At 42.7% G+C, this 23,261-nt stretch overlaps 1 protein-coding gene and 3 long non-coding RNA genes across 4 annotated transcripts; all 4 read left to right on the forward strand.

The window, feature by feature from the left end:
- Positions 1–3,969: 3,969 nt before the first annotated feature.
- Positions 3,970–7,237, forward strand: LOC127000430 (uncharacterized). The gene is made up of 3 exons (XR_007754035.1): positions 3,970–4,057; positions 4,356–5,985; positions 6,801–7,237. It is a non-coding gene; the product is annotated as an uncharacterized LOC127000430 (long non-coding RNA).
- A 1,337-nt stretch (positions 7,238–8,574) lies between these two features.
- Positions 8,575–9,580, forward strand: LOC127000398 (neuropeptide-like protein 32). Its single transcript, XM_050864090.1, has 2 exons — positions 8,575–8,725; positions 8,874–9,580. Exons 1-2 carry the CDS (start codon positions 8,621–8,623, stop codon positions 9,150–9,152), a joined length of 384 nt encoding a protein of 127 aa, XP_050720047.1. The 5' UTR covers positions 8,575–8,620; the 3' UTR covers positions 9,153–9,580.
- Positions 9,581–11,171: 1,591 nt separating this feature from the next.
- LOC127000435 (uncharacterized) lies at positions 11,172–11,886 on the forward strand. The gene is made up of 2 exons (XR_007754037.1): positions 11,172–11,274; positions 11,388–11,886. It is a non-coding gene; the product is annotated as an uncharacterized LOC127000435 (long non-coding RNA).
- Positions 11,887–21,536: 9,650 nt separating this feature from the next.
- Positions 21,537–22,616, forward strand: LOC127000411 (uncharacterized). The gene is made up of 2 exons (XR_007754024.1): positions 21,537–21,869; positions 22,127–22,616. It is a non-coding gene; the product is annotated as an uncharacterized LOC127000411 (long non-coding RNA).
- Positions 22,617–23,261: the final 645 nt, after the last annotated feature.

Consider the following 23,261-nt stretch of genomic DNA (forward strand, 5'->3'; position numbering starts at 1 on the left):
ATAATAGATTCTTATTTGTCAGAGATACCTTAAGGTAATATGCCTTAGAGAGAGAAAAAAAATATCTTTTAAAATGGATCGCAGCCCTTCTATGGAGGGAGCTGACGCGTCTTTGTCATCCGCTGTCACAATACTGTTGCTTTACCCTCATTGTTCACCTCCTTCTGAAAGTAATCAATAGCAAAAAAAAAAAAAAAAAAAAAAAAAAAAACTTTTGAGACATTAGTTTGCTCTCTTGTACTACACTTCTTCCTGCAACTCTTACACATTATTCAACGGCACAGCGACGAGTACATTATGTCCCATGTGATCAGTTTAATCCTAATCAACAGCATAATTTTTCATTATACGTGTGTAATCATATAACAAGCTCATCATGAAGGCAGTATGCTTGATAGTTGTATTAACAACGAACTATCCGTTAGTCATTTACGAGTATGCTTCCCTCCCTTACGCACTTCCCACCCCTATTTGGATATCTAACATCTAACACTCGCAAAAAATAAGTCAACAAAATGTTCTTGTTGAAACGCTATTGTGTTGCTTGGATGATGTCCTCTCAAGGTCTTTCTACGTATGAGGAGAACTATAGCAGGTGGGTGCAAGCTCCTATCACATCAGAAGCAGTTCCTCCATCGGGACAGCCGAAACTTCCTTCCTTTGGCATCATGAGTGCAGGGAGTGTCCTCCCCTTGCTTGTGTTGGGACACCAGCTCCTTACGAAAGTATGCCCTCACCTGCCCCCAGTTGAGTGCACGTCAACATACTCAAGCTTCGTCATCCCTCAACCGAACCGCTGCAGGTGGTGGGCGTGGCCCTTGCAGCACGATCCCTTTTCATGATAAACATCCTTGTAAACTGAGCTTCTCCTTGTATTTTGTTTTTCACCCAAACAATGAAGTTCTCCAAGCAACCAGTGCCCACATTTTATTTCCTTTCCATTCAGAAATCTAAGAAATACTCAACAGAGGACTTCACTTAACCAATGTATCGAAAGAAGAATATAGTACTCCAAGCAATCTGTGCCAAAAACATAGTTTCCTTTCCTTTCAGAAATCTAAGGAATACTCAACAGAAAACTTCACCTAACCAGTACATCGAAGGAAGAGGCAACAGAGGATAGTAAGTGTAGGAGCACAACACACACCTCTGATAATAATGTCGTTTCTTTTTAGGATACTTAACAAATAATGTCTGTGAGAGAGATGAGAAAGGTATGTCCGTATCTACAACCCTAATCGAAGCTCTTCATAACTCCTTATCTAGCAGCCATGTGTGTGTTATCAAGAGACAATGAACCGCAGAGGAGCAAACGCAGAAATATGAAGGACAATATAATCCTGTTTTGAATAGACATGATCTCTCTCTCTCTCTCTCTCTCTCATTGATAAACAAATATTACATACATACATACGTACATAAATACATACACACAGACAGACGGAAAAAAGGAAAGGCAGGAAGATAGTCAGACAGACACACAGACAGCCAAAAAGACAGACAGACAGACAAAAAGAGATACAGGCGGAAGATTGACAGGCAGACAGACACAAGCAGACAGACGTACATACAACTTTTCACCGCACAGCTATTTAATAATATGGTGAGTGCACTTAGAACAATAAGAACATAAGAACATAGGAGTCTGCAAGAGGGTTACATTATGTGTTGCCTCGAAGCTGCAGGACGACTGTAAACTACCAGCGTACTGATATCCAGGGGTGAAGATCCCTTAAACAGCGGAAATAAACAAAAGGCCGCTTTTACTGTCCATTGCCATGATGCGAAGTTATTCTTTTCCTCCATGCTCCATCCATGTTGGAGTGCCAGAAACGAAACTCCCTTTATGGAGAGCCTTCCCTTACTTTAGCGCGGAGACATCCAAGTACACATCCACGCGCAAAATGAGGCTGATGCACACACTCTATAGTCTATGCTCTATGCATACAGATATATCCTAACCATAACAGCCGTCTCCTACACTCGCTAAGGTTACGGGAATACCCACAACAATGCTTTCCCCGTCACAAATATTGTACTGCGCTCATGAGGTTTTGGAATTTCCGTTTCAGGGCTGAGTAGCGCATGGCTCGGGTATAAAAGGTGGTCAGAGCCTCTGACACACCAGAAACAGCTCCTCCATCGAGACAGCTGAACGTTCCCTTGCCCAATACCATGAAAGCAGTGGGTGTCTTTCCTATGCCTTCGTTGAGTCTACCGGTGTCTTACCTAGGTATGCTCACATATTTGCAGACAAGTTCTGTACAATGATCTCATGATAATTCTCCCTTCAGCTGAACCTCCTACTGGTGGTGGCCTTGGCCCTGACTGCGCTGGTGGTGGTGGAGGCCATGCCTGGCCCCTTCCCCGACGCTGACCCCGAGGCCCTCGCCGACCCTGCCCCTTGGGGTGGATACAGACGCTTTGGTGGCTTTGGGTTTGGCCGTGGCTTTGGAGGAGGATATGGATATGGGGGCTACTGGCGTTGATTAACGCGGAATATACTGGCGAGGGAAGCAGGTGAGCTAAGATAACCGCGGTGCCACTCACGCCACAACTCGGCTGTTTTCCCCTCGTGCCAGTCAAGTGCAGCGAGAGGCAGACTACCATCACTGCCTCTGGTACGCTGCTAACATCCTCGCCACCTCTGACTTCGCCGATCTTTGATATCTTCCCAATATTTGAAGAAAACTTGTCCTCTTCAGTGACTAACATACATATACACTAAATATCATTTTATCGTAACTGGTTCAAAATAAAATGCACTCACTAGATTATGCTTGTTTTTTGTAACTTAACCTCCAAATTATTGGTATAAAGAAATGGCAACAAACAAGAAATCAGACGACCACATCAAGGACAATGCAAAATGAGGCCCCAGCAAGCTCAGCAGATAACGCAGGTAGATTTAACTTACAGAATACAGGAAATACATCTTAAATCGACTAACAAATATTTGGTCATTGTCGCTCAGGCTCCAGGGACAAAGAGACGGAGATGAGGGCCAACGCAACGCCCAGTCTAACGCATGCTTCCAATTTTCCCTCTAACATATAAATAAATAAATAAATAAATATATATATATATATATATATATATATATATATATATATATATATATATATATATATATATATATATATATATATATATATATATATATATATATATATATATATATATATATATATATATATATATATATATATATACTTTCTCGAGCATAGGCATTTTTTATCGTCTCCGCCATTTTCCCCTCCCAGATGCTAGATATATACAATGTCTTTGTCAGCCCCAAAAAGGATTCTGCTTCCTATATATAAGGAGGGGGGAGGAGGCTCAACCCACATAGTTCTTTTGGACTAAGTAGAATCAAAAGCTTTTCGCCTTTTCAGATCCTCTAGTCTTAATGACTGTTATCTACCTTTAAATTCCGTCACAATATTACTTCCTTTCTATCTTTTACCTTTTATTTTCATACTAATAAATACTAATACTAATAAATATAATATGTACCTTACAAATAAAATTTGTTTAAGTTCCTGTCCAGCAGAACTTTTGTTCTACACATTACGAACTGTCCCGCACCCTATACTGCCTCTAGCCTGTCAACACGTTTATAAGTGTAATACCTGCGTCTCCCTTCCCTTCCTTCCGCGCCGGAGAACAGTGACCCCTTACATGCGAGTGTCCGCATAGAGTTGCCATTCTCTCTTAATGCAAGAGGAAGCCAATATCACCTAAATGGTGGTAACCTTTCACACGCATGTTTCTGTGTAGGGATGAGGGTAGAGCGAACATTTGCTAAGACGTGCCAAATTTCTATCCAGGATTCACTGTCTTACAACAGGTTGGCCTGGCTTCAACGCGTGAAGGAAACCCCCACAAAAACTTGCTTGAAAATTGCTGTACGGTCGTTGAGCTTTGGGGATGTCCGTTGCTAGGCTTTTCAGTCCCGGGCTCGGCTATAAAAGGTGGAGAAAGCTTGCAAGCACACCAGACGCTGCTCCTCGACTCGGGACATCTGAAGCTTCTCTCACTCAGCACCATGAGAACAGTGAGTACCTCTCTCTTGCTCTCACGTGTTCACGCCGCCTCACACTGATTTTCCTACACTCTCCCACTAAAAAGTTCTTATCCTCGCATTCATGACTCCTCGCTCCTTAGTTGACCTTCCTGCTTGTAGTGGCTGTGGCCCTGGCGGTGCTGGTGGTGGTACAGGTCATGACTGTCTAAACACCCATTTCGTGTCTTCCCTCAGTTGACCGTCCTGCTTGTAGTGGCTGTGGCCCTGGCGGTGCTGGTGGTGGTACAGGTCATGACTGTCTAAACACCCATTTCGTCTCTTCCCTCAGTTGACCCTCCTGCTTGTAGTGGCTGTGGCCCTGGCAGTGCTGGTGGTGGTAAAGGCCATGCCCGAACCATTCCCGGACGCGGACGCCGAGGCCGTCGCCGATCCTGATCCACATTGGAGACGCTTCGGTTACGGCGGCCGTCGGTTTGGATACGGTGGCTATGGTCGCCGACATGGCTTCGGACACTATGGTGGCTTTGGCGGATATGGCGGATATGGAGGTTTTGGCCACGGGCATTATCACTGGGGATAAGTTACACGAGACGGCGGGCCAGCTTGGGGTGTGGGTAAAGTTATACCACCTTGGGGATCTCGAGTTACAACCTGCACACGTTTTCAAATCAACAACAGAGAGGGAGCCCAGGGCTCATCCATCACTCCAGATACTCCACCAGTCACTGTCGCTACACTGGCCCCGCCACGCACTCTCCACTAGCAGCCATGCGTTTAAGTCACTCGTGTCCACAGCACGGCATCATTTTTACAGTACTTAATTCATTTCATCTTCAAAACAGCATTAAAACATCACAACTACATTGTGTTTTATCCCTCGCCAATTAAAATGATTAAGGTGACCAAAGGGCAGAAATAGAGTACTCCTTTTCTCCCCGTGTTTCCCTCACCACCTACCTACACTTGTCAAAATGTCCATTTATTATTGATAATGACTGATGGAAATACTACGTATTATCAATATTACCAATAAAATCAATAGTAATAAAATAATAGAAAACGGTGTTCTACGCGCACCTATAATTACCAAATACATATTCTCCCATATATTTTGCATCTTCATCTTATATACTCTTTTGATTGATTGATTGATTTAGTACATGTATATATGTATGCATTTACTTATTTTTATCAGTATTATTGCCATTTTTCTAATAACGACCGCTATACACAATATCTTGAATAAACGTAAGGTAATATTCTTGTTGCAAGGGCACTGTTCACTGGAAAAAAATGGGTCCATGAAACGGCAGAGTTGTACCTTTGGGTTTGAAATATACTGTTTCCCTGTTTGGCATTTGAATATTGCTGAACGAAAGGCTGAGTTCTAGACTTTTACTTAACGTAATCATAACAGTTTTGTAGCACAGAGGGTTATGAAGTTCCTCTTCGTTCTCTCATCCATAGCTTCTTTACTGGATCCCTTACGTTTACCAAGTGTTTGAAAATAATCCCAACACGGCCACACATTGCCTCCACTTGATAAGTTTGATTCTTGGGCGCGCCGTTCAATTTTCTTAATTAGGCAAGGCAATCAGGGCTCCACTGGTTAGCATCGCAACGAGGGTTACTTATGTGTGTCGACTTGGACCAATCAGTGAAGTGAATTATTAGAGATTCTGTACAAAATGAACATTAGTAAACATAGTAAGAGATGGATATTTTTTTCAATACCCCGATCACTTCACGCTTGTCTCACTTTGAACTTCACATATAAAGAAATAGCAATAAAAACAGACACAAAGAAAAAAAATGGTACCTATGGTCGGGAAACTTCCGCTGCAGGGCGTTGCGACACACGCCTGACTACAAAAGACGCGAGGAGTTCCCCGACAGATTAGACACCATCCGTCATCTCTAGGCGGCAGACTCTTCCTACTTCCTGCATCATGAGAGCCGTAAGTACTACGTTCCATATTACTAAACATTTCGGCGCCCAAGCACACATATTTGACAAGCCTTTCGATGGAGTTTTGGGCATTTCCACGCATAGTTTTATAACGTGGTGGTAGTTTGACCCTTCCTATGTACCACGAACCTACAAAAATGCTCATTTGAACCAGACTTATCTCCTTTTCGGCCCTTGGAAATAGTTTATTTGAGAGACGGAAACCTCTGATCGACCTGAAAATAAATATAATGAAAAGATTTGGATACATTAGTACAAAAATTTTAATATATAACCTATATACGAGTCAGTAGATTAAGAATTGACTGATTCAGTGTGTGTATTATTACCAGGGATAACAAAATTTAAGGTCATAAGGTGCTTGTCGGGTCTTAATTATGAGTCACTATGTTTCACAGCTCCAATCTTTTGTCCATAGACTAAGAGGATAGCCCTAAAAAATCACCTAAAGCATTCTTGAGCAAAGCAGTGGATGTGAAGTGATAATGGGTCGATTTGGAAAAGAATTATCAATACAGATAATTTCGTTTGTGAGTACAAATAAACACCTAAGGACATTTTAAGAGGATTACAAATTTGTCAACTTGCAAATAGTTAACAAATCAGAGAAATACTAACTTGAGCAAAGTTAGCAGTTACATGTTGTGTGCAAACATGGCAGAGCTCTGTGGGGTTGCATGGATAGCCTCATGGATGAGAATTACTCACCAACAATAGCCGACTGGCCGCTCTTCAAGTTTTCGCCATGTTTTGTTTTTTTCTTCAAATAAGGACCACACCAGTCATAACACTATCTCCTCTCAGCTGGCATTCCTATTTGTGGTGGCCGTGGCCCTGATGGTGGTCCAGGCCATTGCCTACCCCTTCCCAGACGCAGACCCCGAGGCCATCGCCGACCCTGATCCACACAGGGAATTCCGACGATATGGCAGATACAGTGGCCACGGCCGTGGTCAGGGCTACGTACATCATCACGGCTGAATGAAAGAAATTAGCGAGCCAGCTGGAGGAGTCAACATTTTGCGGGGCACTCACATCCAAGCGCTATACGATGTGAACGATGCAGCAGACATGCCATCCGACACCCGCTGCCGTCTACTGCATCCCAGCCGCCAATGATTTACCAAAATAATGTTCTCAGGGTATTTTTAAGCGGTAACGTCAGGTGTTTTTAAATAGGCAATGTATCTCTTATCTTATTCCAATATTGTCTGTATTTTCAAAATAAATTATAAACATTATACTGATTGTTTGTATGACATCTCGCCTCTTAAACTCTACTTTGAACACCCTAATAATAGGGACCAAGAGGGATTGCCTGCAGTGGGATGAAGGCAGCAGCGGGCACGAGAGTAAGAGGGTCTACGTCAGCGGTAGGTATCAAACGCATGAAGTGTTCTGCTATTCTTAGAGAGCCATAGGGAGCCATAATTGCAAAGCCTCAAACGATGCGTCCAGTGAGGAGGGGACTGTATGTACATAATGTAGTTTATCGTGCACTGCTTGCTTACTTGTCTTCATTTAATTCAGTCTCCCAGTCTTGTGCATAATACACAAAGCTTGTTTGTTTGTTTTACATATACTGTTTCATTTATTTCCTTGTCCTCTCTGTAAACAAGCACTTCTTACTAGTAAGAAGTGAGTCTTCTTACAAGTAAACTCACTCCTATTCGCTCTTGTATTCTACTCAAGACTCGCAGATTGATCAAGAGTCAGTCACCACACTCGGTCATTTCGAGTCACCGCAAGTTGTTTGATGACTATTGTGTGTGGCGTCTAAGATGAATTATCCTTACCCTACATTTATAAATAACCTGAACAAATCTTCTATAACAATTAAACTTTCGGAGATGTTTTTTATACAATCAGAGATGCTGTGAGAGTTAATGTGAGTTAATGTGAGACAAAGATGTGGCAAAGATGTGGCAAAGATGTGGCAAATATCAGCTGCCGATCGGAAGCGTGCGAGGCGAGCGTCGAAGGACCAGACATGCTGTCGTTTTTCTTTTTGTTTGTTTGTTTTTAGTTATCCTCAACAGGATCCTAAACATTTCGCACTAAGACGAGATGCTATTTGTATTGTATAACTCCATTTGTACACACACACACACACACACACACACACACACACACACACACACACACACACACAATTCAATATAACTAAATCAAACCCCACGATTCAAAACAAGGAGAAGGCTTCAGCTGTAAAACTTGTAGACGAGGAGCTTTCCTCCATGGCCCGCGGATCCCTTCCCAAGCGTGCTGTGCTGGAAAGGAACCCCAGTATAGTGAACCTCTGTGCGTAGTTACCACACTCCCTTGCTGAGGGATACCACTTGATTCTATATTTATGAATGAACACACACACACACACACACACACACACACACACACACACACACACAAAGCAAACAAACAAACATATACACAAAGCACAGAAACAAACAAACTAACTAACTAACTAACCAACTATCTAAAACATATACCATTACTTTGATGAATCATATTTCGCTGTGTGGGTACATCCGCTTGCCACTCTCGGCCTCCGCTAAGCAAGGGGATCCCCCACAAAAAAACACGATGTGGCAGTGGCCCTGGAATGGTCTTAAGTGGGCTTTCCTATGATGGCCCTGACTATAAAAGCTGAGCGGAACTTCTCCAGGCACCAGACGCACCTCCTCCACTCACGGCAGCGGATATATCCAATCCTCGGCAACATGCGATCTGTGAGTATTCCTGCCTGTGCTGGCTCACCACCCCTTTAATGACACTGATACATCCCAACGTCCGCATTATCTCCGGACCATTTACCCTCCCCCATTTTCCCATATATGTGCTGGTCCCCGTATTCACGAGTAACACATCTACCCTCAGCTGACCCTTCTGCTGGTGGTGGCAGTGGCCCTAGCGGCGCTGGTGGTGGTGCAGGCCATGCCCAGCCCCTTCCCAGACCCAGACCCCGAGGCCCTCCCCGATCCAGATCCACACCGCCGCAGATTTGGTGGATTTGGTGGGTTTGGTGGCTTCGGCGGCGGATTCGGTGGCTTCGGCGGCGGCGGCTTTGGACATGGTGGATTCGGCCATGGTGGATTCGGCCATGGTGGATTTGGACATGGACATCATTTTGGCCATGGACACGGCTATTACGGTTGAGTAAGAAGAGGCACCCGTCTCGTGGTGGATTCAAGTAAAACCAAGACGTAGTGAGAGCCATTCACACAACACGAGACTCTAAGCTCCACGACTCCAACACTTCTTCCCTCAACTGCCGCCACCACTCTAGCTACTTCAGTGATGTTTCCCGCCACCACCTCCACGGCAGTGGCCGAATCCCCTCGATCTTTTCTACGGCCTTCACAACGCACCCACCCACACACACACACACACACACACACACATTTACACACACACACACACACACACACACACACACACACACACACGGCTGGCTGTTTCGAGAGAGACCCGCAGCAGACCAAGAGGTGAATTACACACACACACACACACACACACACACACACACACACACACACACACACAGGTATGTTATATCACAGTTGTCAATAAATATACGTTCTTAATTTAATTTTTATTCCTACATCCCATATAGAAGTAAATATTTTACAAAACTGTTCAAATCATTATTTCCTGTCTTTTCCACATTGAGCCGGGTAGTAAAGATGCGAAAAACAGGAAACAAGAAAAAACAGTTGGCCATTTCGAAAAAAACTCGGAAGTCGGAATTAATTATATTAATAATAATAATAACAATAGTATTAATAATAACAGCAACAAAAATAATGATAATAATAAAAATAATAATAATAATAATAATAATAATAATAATAATAATAATAATAATAATAATAATAATAATAATAATAATAATAATAAAAATAATAATAATAATAATGATGATGGTGATGTTAAAATAAATCATCATCATTATCATAAGAAGGAGAAGAAGAAGAAGAAAAACAATAACAACATCAACAAGAACGATCACAACAACAACAATAACAACAACAACAGTCCACGTTGCTTTATGATGCAAGCACAAACGTCAACACACGTTCGTTTCTCCTCCTACGCTCCGGTCCTAGGCAGACACCATGAAGGGATTGACCACTATCGGCCCGGTAACAGAAATAGGGACATACTAACATACTAACTGCATATACAAACATATATCCTCCGCCATGAAAAGAAACAAGACCTTGTCGAAACTGAAATTCACGCGATTAATAATTACATGAAATTATTAATTCTATATAAAATATTAATAAATATTTGAAATGGACATTTAAGATGATTAATATTGTACCATTCTCCCCTCCTTCTCCTCTTCCCCATAACCGTTATCAGACAACCGTGACTAGTGACGGCCCCAGACACCATTTTCTCTAAGGGCGCCTGGGCTTTATAAGACGCAAAAAGACATCTTCCGATAAGCAATACTTTGGATAATTAGGTTTCTGCACCAAGGAACGTGTTGCTGTTCAAATATATTCTTAAGCTCCTGTAGATTTCTAAACCTCAGCTCCAACCAGCGTGTGACCTTGTCCCCACCTGATGCACCGACTCTTTACAAGCCACGACACACGTCTCCCTTCCCCTGCTTGCTATGCCAGACCCATGTTCCTTACCCCACCGTCCCCGACCATGGCATTGTGCGTGGGAAAACTCTCCTGGCGGGGGTGACCATTGGTTTCAACATCAGGGAACATAATATCATCCACATTAACGAACACATGCACACACGCGCACCTTATTGCTGGAACATAAGCAAGAAATGTATATTCATCATTGTGATGTGTATAAGTGTTTACACACAATAGCATAAAATATAAATTAAAAAAAAAAGTTTACTTCAACAACTGGTTACCGCAAACGATTTTGTCATATTTGTTTGGCTTTCCTCCTCCTACAGACTGATAAGGACATGAATAAAAAACCTAAGACAATAGCGAAATTTTGCTATATCTATGCAAACTGTTTAGCGTAGTCCACCGGGATTTATCATTACTCATTAAGGAACGTTTCAGAACTGTGAAATCATTAAGAGGAGACAGCGACCGCAGACTCGAAACTGAACGACTCCTTGTGACTTCTGAATGCTATTATTATGCTAGGACTACACAGTAGGCTGTGCCCGCCTATAAAAGGTGGAGGAAGCCTTCAGGCTCAGAAGACGCAGATCTTCGACACAGGATAAGTGAGCCTTCTCCTCGACTCAGGATAGTCAAGCCTTCTCTCCCTCGGTGTCATGAGAGCAGTGAGTATCCTCTAATTGTGCTCGGTACAACAGTCGCATCGCGACTTCTTTTGTTTGCTTCTATACATACAAGCAAGTACTGATCTTGGTAATGAAGACGCCTCTCCCCTCAGCTGACCTTCCTGCTTGTGGTGGCCGTGGCTCTGACGGTGATAGTGGTGGTACAGGCCATGCCCGGTCCCTTCCCCAAAGCAGCACCGGAGGCAGAAGCCAATCCGGAGCCGTCCTTCGGTTGGGGAGGATGGTACCACCGCCCTTATTTCTACCCCCCCTACCCCTACTATGGTTATGGGTACTACTGGGGCTGAAGTGCAGTGACAAACAAGCAGAGGAAAGCGGTGAGCCCATAACTTTCCGAAGGGGTTCACACATTGTAGCACAGTGGCCGCGGGATGATCCATCACCTTCGATTTCAGTCACCATCATCATCACCGTTTCTCTCGCTGGTGCTGTCGGTATCTCTTTATGCAGTCTCTTATATGTTAAAAGGTCTAAGAACAAGACAATATGTACGTGTATTCGTATGTGGTGAAGTCTCGAAATATTTGATAATTGTCATTTTGTCCTTTACAGGCATTTCCTTGTCTCCACAACAATAAACTAGGAAGTAGTTATCGTTATATCACTAATTGTTGATGTCCTTCTTGTATGTTAAACCAGAAGATATTTACGTATGCATCCTCATTCCAGGAAACCTTAAAACCTTACGTAAAGTGAATGTTCGGGTGATAATTATTAATGTCTGTTGTTCAATTAGCCAAAGGACATTAACCAAGTATCTACAATAAACACACTGTAAGAATATATAACCCGTTCAAATGTATGTTTTGACTTTGCTTCTTTTTGTCTGTAAGTCTGCCCCCCCCCCCCTTCCCCCCCACTCTCTCTCTCTCTCTCTCTCTCTCTCTCTCTCTCTCTCTCTCTCTCTCTCTCTCTCTCTCTCTCTCTCTCTCTCTCTCTCTCTCTCTCTCTCTCTCAGCCAGTAGACCAGAACACAATCATCTTAACTGTAAAACAGCTTCAAAATACTAAATCGTTTGGTTGTGATAACATTTCCCTAAGGTTTATCAAAGACTCACTTATAGTTATCATCTTCTACCTCACAACCATCATAAATACCTCAATCGTCACAGACATTTTTCCTGCCTCCTGGAAAAATGCTGTTGTCACCCCACTATATAAAAACGGTAACCCAGACGAAATAGGAAATTATCGTCCCATCTCTCTACTTCCAATTTTTTCAAAAATATTAGAAAAGGTAGTTGCCAATCAATTAATGTCATTCCTGGAACGTAACAAACTTCTCTCCAACCCAACACGGCTTTAGACCAAAACTCTCTACAGAGACAGCGCTGCAAGTCATTACCAATAAAATTTATGATAATATAGATAACAAACAAATATCACTTTTAACACTCTGCGACCTTTCTAAAGCCTTCGACAGTGTCAGCCACACCATCTTACTCCGAAAACTTCAACAGATTAATGTTGACACCTACTGGTTTGACAATTACCTCGATGACAGGTCACAGTCAGTCCGCATCAAAGACATCGTCTCATCCAAGAAATCAGTAGCCTTTGGAGTCCCCCAAGGCTCAATACTAAGCCCAACATTATTCAATATCCATGTAAATGACATATCTACCTACATCAATAACTGCCTTCTAGTACAATACGCTGACGACACACAGTTCCTCCACAGCGGTAATATCAACGAAATAAATACTTTAATTAATAAAACTGAGATCACTTTGAAACAAATAAGAACCTATTTTCTACAGAACGGCCTTCAGCTAAACATCAGTAAGACACAATGTATCTTCCTAGGCACACGCCAACTCCTGGCACACATACCTAACAACACCACCATCAGATGTGCTGATGGCGTTATACAGCCCCTCCTCCATGTTAAGAACCTTGGCTTTCATCTGGATTCACACATGACCTTCGACAGACACATAAATGAAATGACTAGGAAAACAATGGGAACCTTAAATTTCATTAACAGACACAAAGATCTCTTCAACAAAGAAACACGCTTAATGGTTATCCAGACTTTGGTATTAAGCATCATAAAATACGGCATCACAATATGGGGGACAACAAACTCAACTTTAATAAACAAAGTGCAAAAACTACAAAACTTCGCGATAAAAGTGGCAGATGGGAAAGCCAGGAAATACGAGCATGTCACTCCATTATTTAAAGATTTACAATGGCTTAAAATCAAAGACCTAATCACCTTTAACCTCATCACAAAAGTGTTTAAGCAGAAAATAAAGGATTACCCAGACCACATCCTCTCTCTCCCAACTGTTAACTATATGACTGACTCAACAACAAGACAACAAAACAATCTCTACGTCCCGAGAACCAGCACCGACACAGGTGCAAGAGCCTTTCATGTATTAGCTCCTAAATTATGGAAACAACTACCGAATGAAATAAAAGACTCTCATAATCTGACCACATTAAAATCAATTCTTAAAAAGAAGCTGTTGACCTCTGCATGAATGTATTATCTACTTTACTGCCTTCTGTATATTCTATCATGTATATTTAGATGTATAATACACCATGTATATTTATATGTATAACCTACCATGTATATTTAGATGTTTAGAATAACCACTTTTTAGTGGAAAATAAAGTTTATTATTATTATTATTATTATTATTATTATTATTATTATTATTATTATTATTATTATTATTATTCTCTCTCTCTCTCTCTCTCTCTCTCTCTCTCTCTCACACACACACACACACACACCGTGGCGCAACTGGTAGAGCGCTGCCAGGCCAGGCCAGGCCAGGCCAGGCCGGATTCTTTCCGTTGACTAGGAGTGGTTACTGTCCCCCCATGAGCAAGGGGGTGGGGGGGGGGGGGGTGAGGTCCTGGCAGTACCCATAGGTCGACGATAAAGAGCACTTGCTCATGTCGGGAGGGTACCAGCTGGCGATTAAGATCAGGCCGTGGTGAATTACAACAAAACACACACACACACACACACACACACACACACACACACACACACACACACACCAGCTCCCGTTTCCGTCTCAAGGCTGCGTCACACAGGGCAAATTTCGCCCAAAATGTTGTTCGTTTTTTTTTTGGCTGTTGGGCATAATGAACAACATCCAACAAGATTTGGCGGGTCGGGAAGCTGCTGCTAACATCCTCGCCACCTCTGACTTCGCCGACCTTTGACATCTTCCCAATATTAGAAGAAAACTTGCCCTTTTCAATGACTAACATACATATACTCTAAATTTCATTTTATGTTAACTGGTTCAAAATAAAATGCACTCACTAGATTATGCTTGTTTCTTGTAACTTAACCTCCAAATTATTGGTATAAAGAAATGGCAACAAACAAGAAATCAGACGACCACATCAAGGACAAATTGAGGCCCCACCAAGCTCGGCAAATAACACAGGTAGATTTGACTTCAAGAATACAGGATATACATCTTAAAACGACTTACAAATATTTGAAATCATTGTCGCTCAGGCTCCAGGGACAAAGAGACGGAGATAAGCGCCAAATCAACGCGCAGCCTAACGCATGCTTACCATTTTCCCTGTCATATATATATATATATATATATATATATATATATATATATATATATATATATATATATATATATATATATATATATATATATATATATATATATATATATATACTTTCTCGAGCATAGGCATTTTTTATCGTCTCCGCCATTTTCCCCTCCCAGATGCTAGATATATACAATGTCTTTGTCAGCCCCAAAAAGGATTCTGCTTCCTATATATAAGGAGGGGGGAGGAGGCTCAACCCACATAGTTCTTTTGGACTAAGTAGAATCAAAAGCTTTTCGCCTTTTCAGATCCTCTAGTCTTAATGACTGTTATCTATCTTTTAAATTCCGTCACAATATTACTTCCCTTTCTATCTTTTACCTTTTATTTTCATACTAATAAATACTAATACTAATAAATATAATATGTACCTTACAAATAAAATTTGTTTTAGTGCCTTTTTTTTTTTTACAACAAAGGAGGCAGCTCAAGGGCACACAAAAAAAGAAAACAATAATAAAAAAAAAGCCCGCTACTCGCTGCTCCTAAAAAAGAAACAAAAGAGGTGGCCGAAAGGAAGATCAAATACGGGAGGAGAGGTGTCCTGATACCCTCCTCTTGAAAGAGTTCAAGTCGTAGGCAGGAGGAAATACAGATGAAGGAAGATTGTTCCAGAGTTTACCAGCGTGAGGGATGAAAGAGTGAGGATGCTGGTTAACTCTTGCATAAGGGGTTTGGACAGTATAGGGATGAGCATGAGTAGAAAGTCGAGTGCAGCGGGGCCGCGGGAGGGGGGGAGGCATGCAGTTAGCAAGTTCAGAAGAGCAGTCAGCGTGGAAATATCGATAGAAGATAGAAAGAGAGGCAACATTGCATCGGAATTTAAGAGGTAGAAGACTATCACTATGAGGAGGAGAGCTGATGAGACGAAGAGCCTTAGCCTCCACTCTGTCCAGAAGAGCTGTGTGAGTGGAGCCCCCCCACACATGAGATGCATACTCCATACGAGGGCGAACAAGGCCCCTGTATATGGACAGCAACTGTGCAGGGGAGAAGAACTGGCGGAGACGGTACAGAACGCCCAGCCTCGAGGAAGCTGATTTAGTAAGAGATGAGATATGAAGTTTCCAGTTGAGATTTTGAGTTAAGGATAGACCGAGGATGTTTAGTGTTGAGGAAGGTGATAGCTGGGTGTTGTCAAAGAATAGGGGATAGTTGTTTGGAAGATTGTGTCGAGTGGATAGGTGGAGAAACTGTGTTTTTGAGGCGTTGAAGGACACCAGGTTCTTCTTGCCCCAATCGGAAATAATAGTAAGGGCTGAGGCTAAGCGTTCTGCAGCCTCCAGCCTTGAATCGTTAAGTTCCTGAAGGGTGGGTCTTCTATTAAAAGAAGTTGAGTAATGCAGAGTGGAGTCATCGGCGTAGGAATGGATAGGACAATTCGTTTTGGAAAGAAGATCATCAATGAACAACAGAAAAAGAGTGGGAGATAGGACAGAACCCTGTGGGACACCACTGTTAATAGATTTAGGGGAAGAACAAGTGACCGTCTACCACGGCAGAAATAGAACGGTCAGAAAGGAAACTGGAGATAAAGGTACAGAGAGAAGGATAGAAACCGTAGGAGGGTAGTTTAGAAAGCAAAGATTTGTGCCAGACCCTATCAAAAGCTTTTGATATGTCCAGCGCAATAGCAAAAGTTTCACCGAAACGGCTAAGAGAGGATGACCAAGAGTCAGTTAAGAAGGCTAGGAGATCACCAGTAGAACGCCCCTTGCGGAACCCATACTGGCGATCAGATAGAAGGTCAGAAGTGGAAAGGTGCTTTTGAATCTTCCGGTTAAGGATTGATTCAAAAGCTTTAGATAGACAAGAAAGTAAAGCTATAGGACGGTAGTTTGAGGGATTGGAGCGGTCACCCTTCTTAGGTACAGGCTGTATGAAGGCATACTTCCAGCAAGAAGGAAAGGTAGATGTTGACAGGCAGAGGTGAAAGAGTTTGACCAGGCAGGGTGACAGCACGGAGGCACAGTTTTTAAGGACAATAGGAGGCACTCCATCAGGTCCTTAAGCCTTCTGAGGATTGAGGCCAGAGAGGGCATAGAAAACATCATTTTGAAGAATCTTTATAACGGGAAATCGGAAAAGTACATCCTCAGGTCGTCCCACCGAGCTGAAGCAAAATGCCAGAAGCATCGCCTCTTCGGTGGGTCCAGAGGGTGTACAGGAGCGATAGGACAGGATGCAGAAATAAGATTGTGATCGGAGGAGCCCAACGGAGAGAACAGTTTGACAAAATAAGCAGAAGGGTTTGAGGTAAGGAAGAGGTCTAGAATGTTGGGCCGATCTCCAAGACGGTCGGGAATACGTGTAGGGTGCTGGACCAACTGCTCTAGGTCGTTGAGGATAGCAAAGTTGTAGGCTTGTTCACCAGGATGGTCAGTGAGAGAAGATGAAAGCCAAAGCTGGTGGTGAACATTGAAATCTCCTAGGATGGAGATTTCAGCGAAAGGAGAGTGGGTCAAGATGTGCTCCACTTTAGAATTCAAATAGTCAAAGAATTTTACATAGTTGGTAGAGTTAGGTGAGAGATAAACAGCACAGATGTATTTAGTAATAGAATGACAATGAAGTCTTAGCCAGATGGTGGAAAATTCAGAAGAGTCAAGGTCGTGGGCACGAAAGCAAGTGATGTCGTTGCGCACGTAGGCGCAACAACCAGCTTTGAATTGAAATTTAGGATAGAGATAGTAGGAGGGAACAGAGTAGAGATTGCTGTCAGTAGCCTCAGAAACCTGTGTTTCGGTAAGGAAGAGAAGGTGAGGTTTAGAGGAGGAGAGATGATGTTCCACAGAATGAAAATTAGAGCGAAGACCGCGAATATTGCAGAAATTGAGAAGAAAGAGGTTCGAGGAGTTATCAAGACACCTCTCGGGTCGGCAGCCAGAAGGGGAGTCCTCCTGGGGAATTTGTGGTCCCCCCCTATATATATATATATATATATATATATATATATATATATATATATATATATATATATATATATATATATATATATATATATATATATATATATATATATATATATATATATATATATATATATATATATATATATATATATATATATATATATATATATATATATATATATATATATATATATATATACTTTCTCAAGCATAGGCATTTTTTATCGTCTCCACCATGCATTTTTACCTCCCAGATGCTAGATATATACAATGTCCTTGTCAGCCCCGGAAAGGATTCTGCGTCGTATATGTGAGGAGGGGGGAGGAGGCTCAACCTACATAGTTCTTTTGGACTAAGTAGAATCAGAAGCTTTTCGCCTTTTCAGATCCTCTAGTCTTAATGACTGTCATCTACCTTTTAAACTCCGTCACAATGCTGCTTTCCTCTCTATCTTTTACCTTTTATTTCATACTAATTAATAATAATACTAATAAATATAATGTGTACCTTACAAACAAAATTTGTTTTAGTGTCTGTCCAGCAGAACTTTTGTTCAACAAATTACGAACTGTTCGGCTGCTTCGGCACTCTACACTGTCTGTACCCTGTCAACAAGTTTATAAGTGTAATACCTGCGTCTCCCTTCCCTTCCTGCCGCGCCGGAGAACAGTGACGCCCTACATGCGAGGGTCCGCATAGAGTTGCCATTCTTTCCTAATGCAAAAGGAAGCCAACATCACCTAAATGGTGGTAACCTTTCACACGCATGTTTCTGTGTAGGGATGAGGGTAGAGCGAACATTTGCTAAGACGTGCCAAATTTTTATCCAGGATTCACTGTCTTAAGCTGCCCACACACGCAGAGGACTGGCGTCACGATTCTGTGAGGACAATCATTTGTGGACTCGCATTAAGGCTTGACATCATACACGATACCCCACACACGCTGACGATTGGCGTTGAGGATTGGCATGAAGACAGAAATTTCTCTCTCTCTCACGTGACACAGATTTTTTAGAAAGGAGACAAAAAAGTAACAGGTAATTACAGGCCCATTAGTCTAACTTCAGTTGTAGGTAAGCTACTTGAAAGCATAATTAGAGACAAAATTGTGAGTTACTTTGTAAGCCACTCATTAATTGGGGATTCACAACATGGCTTCCGTAACAAAAGATCCTGCCTTTCAAACCTATTGACCTTTTATAACGACCTCTTCTCAGTTTATGACGTAACCAAATCACTGGACGTAGTCTATCTTGATTTCCAGAAAGCGTTTCATAAAGTCCCACATCATAAATTACTTTACAAATTAAAGCAAATAGGCATTGACGGTCAAGTACACCAAAGGATCGCGAAATGGTTGAGCAACAGACAACAAAGAGTGGTGATTGACGGATTTAACTCAGAGTGGGCACCGGTCACTAGTGGCGTCCCTCAGGGCTCGGTTCTTGGCCCAGTGCTCTTCATGATTTACATCAACGATGTGGATGTTGGACTCAATAATCGCATTAGTAAATATGAAGACGACACAAAGATTGGTATCTCGGTTCACACTGACGAAGACAGGCAAAGCCTTCAAGAGGATTTGCACAAAATTTCAGCTTGGTCGGATAGATGGGAGATGGCCTTTAACGTAGACAAGTGCTAGGTCCTTCAAGTTGGAACAAGGAATAAGAAGTTCGATTACGAAATGCGCGACGTTAAACTCAAAAGCGTTCAATGCGTTGAGGACCTGGGGGTCAAAATCGCGTCAAACCTCAAATTCTCACAGCAATGCATCGATGCAGCAAATAAAGCGAACAGAATGTTGGGCTTCATTAAAAGAAACGTTTTATTCAAGAATAAAGATGTAATACTTCCACTCTACAATTGTTTAGTCAGACCCCACTTGGAATATGTGGTACAGTTTTGGTCTCCCCACCATGCAAAGGACATTGCTATATTAGAAGGTGTTCAGCGTCGGACAACAAAAATGATCCCTTCCTTGCGCAACAAATCTGACGAAGAAAGGCTTTCCACCCTTAACATGTTCTCTCTTGAGAAACGTCGCCTCCGAGGAAAACTGATCGAATGTTTTAAAATACTTAATGGTTTCACGAATGTAGACAGATCAACATTGTTTATGATCGATGACACTTTGCGTACGAGGAACAATGGCGTAAAACTCAAATGTAGACAAGTAAATTCAGACTGCACCAAATTTTTCTTCACCAACGTTGTAGTGCGAGAATGGAATAAGCTCCCACCTTCAGTGGTCCAGTGTAACACGATTGACTCCTTTAAAAACAACCCCGACCGTCACTTCCTTCAACTTAATATTAACTGGAGTTGAAATGCAGCGTTTTGGAGCCATTTGATTAATGTAGAATCACTTAGGTTTAAGGACAGACCACCTAGTCTGGACCATGGGTTCTGTGTGGTCTGATTTTCTATATAAATCTATGTAAATCTCTCTCTCTCTCTCTTTCTCTCGTGGCGGTAGGTGCCTCTCCTGAGAGCATAACCAAGGTAGGGGTTTTCTATCCTGCTTAGTTTATGATAACATCACCTCCTGCCCACGACTGTGTGGTGTATGAGAGGTAAATGTACGTTGTTCTCTACTTCACAAATACGCCTTAACTATTTTATTCAGGAGTAGGCGATCAACATTTAGTTTATTTAACCAGATAACCTATTGTTATATTTATTGTTGTGTTTTACATTGTCCAACATCCAGTGTTAAAATGACCAGTGCTGTACAATATATAAACAACAATAAAGGAATATAACGATGGGTTATGTAGCTACATAAGAAACTATTTATAGTCTAGTCCTGAAGACGAGTTTCTGTAGCCACACGAAAAGCGAGGCGAAGCGAGGGTTGTCATGGCAACGCGACTCGCAGAGCAGTTGTTGTTGTGTGGGATTTACCCCCTAAAAAGGGGGAACGGGCCTTTGTCGATTGACGGCCCGTCGCAGGGGGGAACCCGCCGCTGGCGTGCGGCGGGTGTGGGGAAGCCTCTGCCGCCGCCACAGCCACGGGTAGAAGCCGGCGAGCAGCGACGGAGGCACGGGCCCTCCGAGCAGGCGCTCAGGAGCAGCCCGTAGCTGAGCCGAGCGAGCAACTCAGCAGTCTATAGGTGGCCCAGAGGCCGGGAGAGTTGCTCGCTCGACGAGTGCTGGCGGTCCACTGCAGAGCAGTCTAAACACACCCCTCCCACCCATCCCCGTGGGCACAGACGAGGGATGAGGTAAAAAGTTTTTATAAACAGTTCCGTGCTTCACTTATTTGGAGTTTAATGAAAAATATGTATACACCATCGTGTTCACGATGCTTTTCTCTATAAGATGGAATTGTTTATTTTAGTACTCATTTCATAGCCGCTGAAAATAGTAGCTATATGTAAAATGTATTATAAACATTACAGAATGATTCTTTAATTTAAACTCGTCACTATTTATTTAGTATATGTTTTATTGAGTTTTCACAAACATATTCGAGTTCTGCAATTACTGCTGCGTTTAACGGTGTAAACCGAGATGTCCTCTCTAGTGTATGAGTTGAGTTACGACAAATAATAGAGAAGCATGTCTGTGATATCACTCCTTTTGCCTATGTCGTGGCCTCAAGCGACTGGCGCGAGCCGTCCCCTACACACAGACGATTGGCTTCAATGACGCCAATCCTTTCCAGGCCTCACTTGGATTTATAACCAGACGTAATTCCATGAGGCCGAATGATTCCTTCTGGCGATCGGAATCAAAAGCCCACACACGGTGAGGATTTTGTGGGGACTGGCCTCTTGACTCCAATCCTCACAGAATCGTGACGCCAGTCCTCTGCGTGTGTGGGCAGCATTACAACCGGTTGGTCTGGCTTCAATGCGTGAAGGAAACCCCCACAAAAACTTGCTTGAAAATTGCTGTACGGTCGTTGAGCTTTGGGGAAGTCCGTTGCTAGGCCTTCCAGTCCCGGGCTCGCCTATAAAAGGTGGAGGAAGCTTGCAAGCACACCAGACGCTGCTCCTCGACTCACGACATCTGAAGTTTCTCTCACTCAGCACCATGAGAACAGTGAGTACCTCTCTCTTGCTCTCACGTGTCCACGCCGCCTCACACTGATTTTCCTACACTCTCCCACTAAAAAGTTCTTACCCTCGCATTCATGACACCTCTCTCCTCAGTTGACCGTCCAGCTTGTAGTGGCTGTGGCCCTGGCGGTGGTGGTTTCCTTTGTTGCCTTTGTGGAGTCTACCAGTGTCTTACCTAGGTATGCTCACATATTTGCAGACAAGTTCTGTACAATGATCTCATGATAATTCTCCCCTCAGCTGAACCTCCTGCTGCTGGTGGCCTTGGCCCTGACTGCGCTGGTGGTGGTGGAGGCCATGCCCGGCCCCTTCCCCGACGCTGACCCCGAGGCCCTCGCCGACCCTGGCCCTTGGGGTGGATACAGACGCTTTGGTGGCTTTGGCCATGGCTTTGGACGAGGCTTTGGACGAGGCTATGGATTTGGAGGCTACTGGCGTTGATTAACGCAGAATATACTGGCGAGGGAAGCATGTGAGCTAAGAAGACCGCGGTGCCACTCACGCCACAACTCGGCTATTTTCCCCTCGTGCCAGTCAAGTGCAGCGAGAGGCAGACTACGATCACTGCCCCTGGTACGCTGCTAACATCCTCGCCACCTCTGACTTCGCCGATCTTTGACATCTTCCCAATATTAGAAGAAAACTTGTCCTCTTCAATGACTAATATACGTACAGATACACTAAATTTCATTTTATCTTAACTGGCTCAAAATAAAATGCACTCACTAGATTATGCTTGTTTTTTGTAACATAACCTCCAAAATAATTGGTATAAAGAAATGGCAACAAACATGAAATCAGACGACCACATCAAGGACAATGTAAAATGAGGCCCCAGCAAGCTCAGCAGGTAGATTTGACTTCAAGAATTCAGGAAACGCATCTTAAAACGACTTACAAATAGTTGGTTATTGCCGCTCAGGCTCTAGGGACAAAGAGACAGAGATGAGCGCCAACGCAACGCCCAGGCTAACGCACGCTCCCCATTTTCCCTCTAACATATAAATACGTATATATATATATATATATATATATATATATATATATATATATATATATATATATATATATATATATATATATATATATATATATATATATATATATATATTCTCTAGCATAGGCATTTTTTATCGTCTCCACCATCTTTTCCTCCCAGATGGTGGTAACCTTTCACGGGCATGTTTCTGTGTAGGGATGATACTACAGTGAACATTTGGTAAGACGTGTCAAATTTGTATCCATCATTCGCTGTCTTACAACAGGTTGGCCTGGCTTCAACGCGTGAAGGAAACCCCCACAAAAACTTGCTTGAAAATTGCTGTACGGTCGTCGAGCTTTGGGGATGTCCTTTGCTAGGCTTTCCACTCCAGGG

Source organism: Eriocheir sinensis, chromosome 2 (assembly GCF_024679095.1).
Source record: "Eriocheir sinensis breed Jianghai 21 chromosome 2, ASM2467909v1, whole genome shotgun sequence".
Classification (NCBI taxonomy): domain Eukaryota; kingdom Metazoa; phylum Arthropoda; class Malacostraca; order Decapoda; family Varunidae; genus Eriocheir; species Eriocheir sinensis.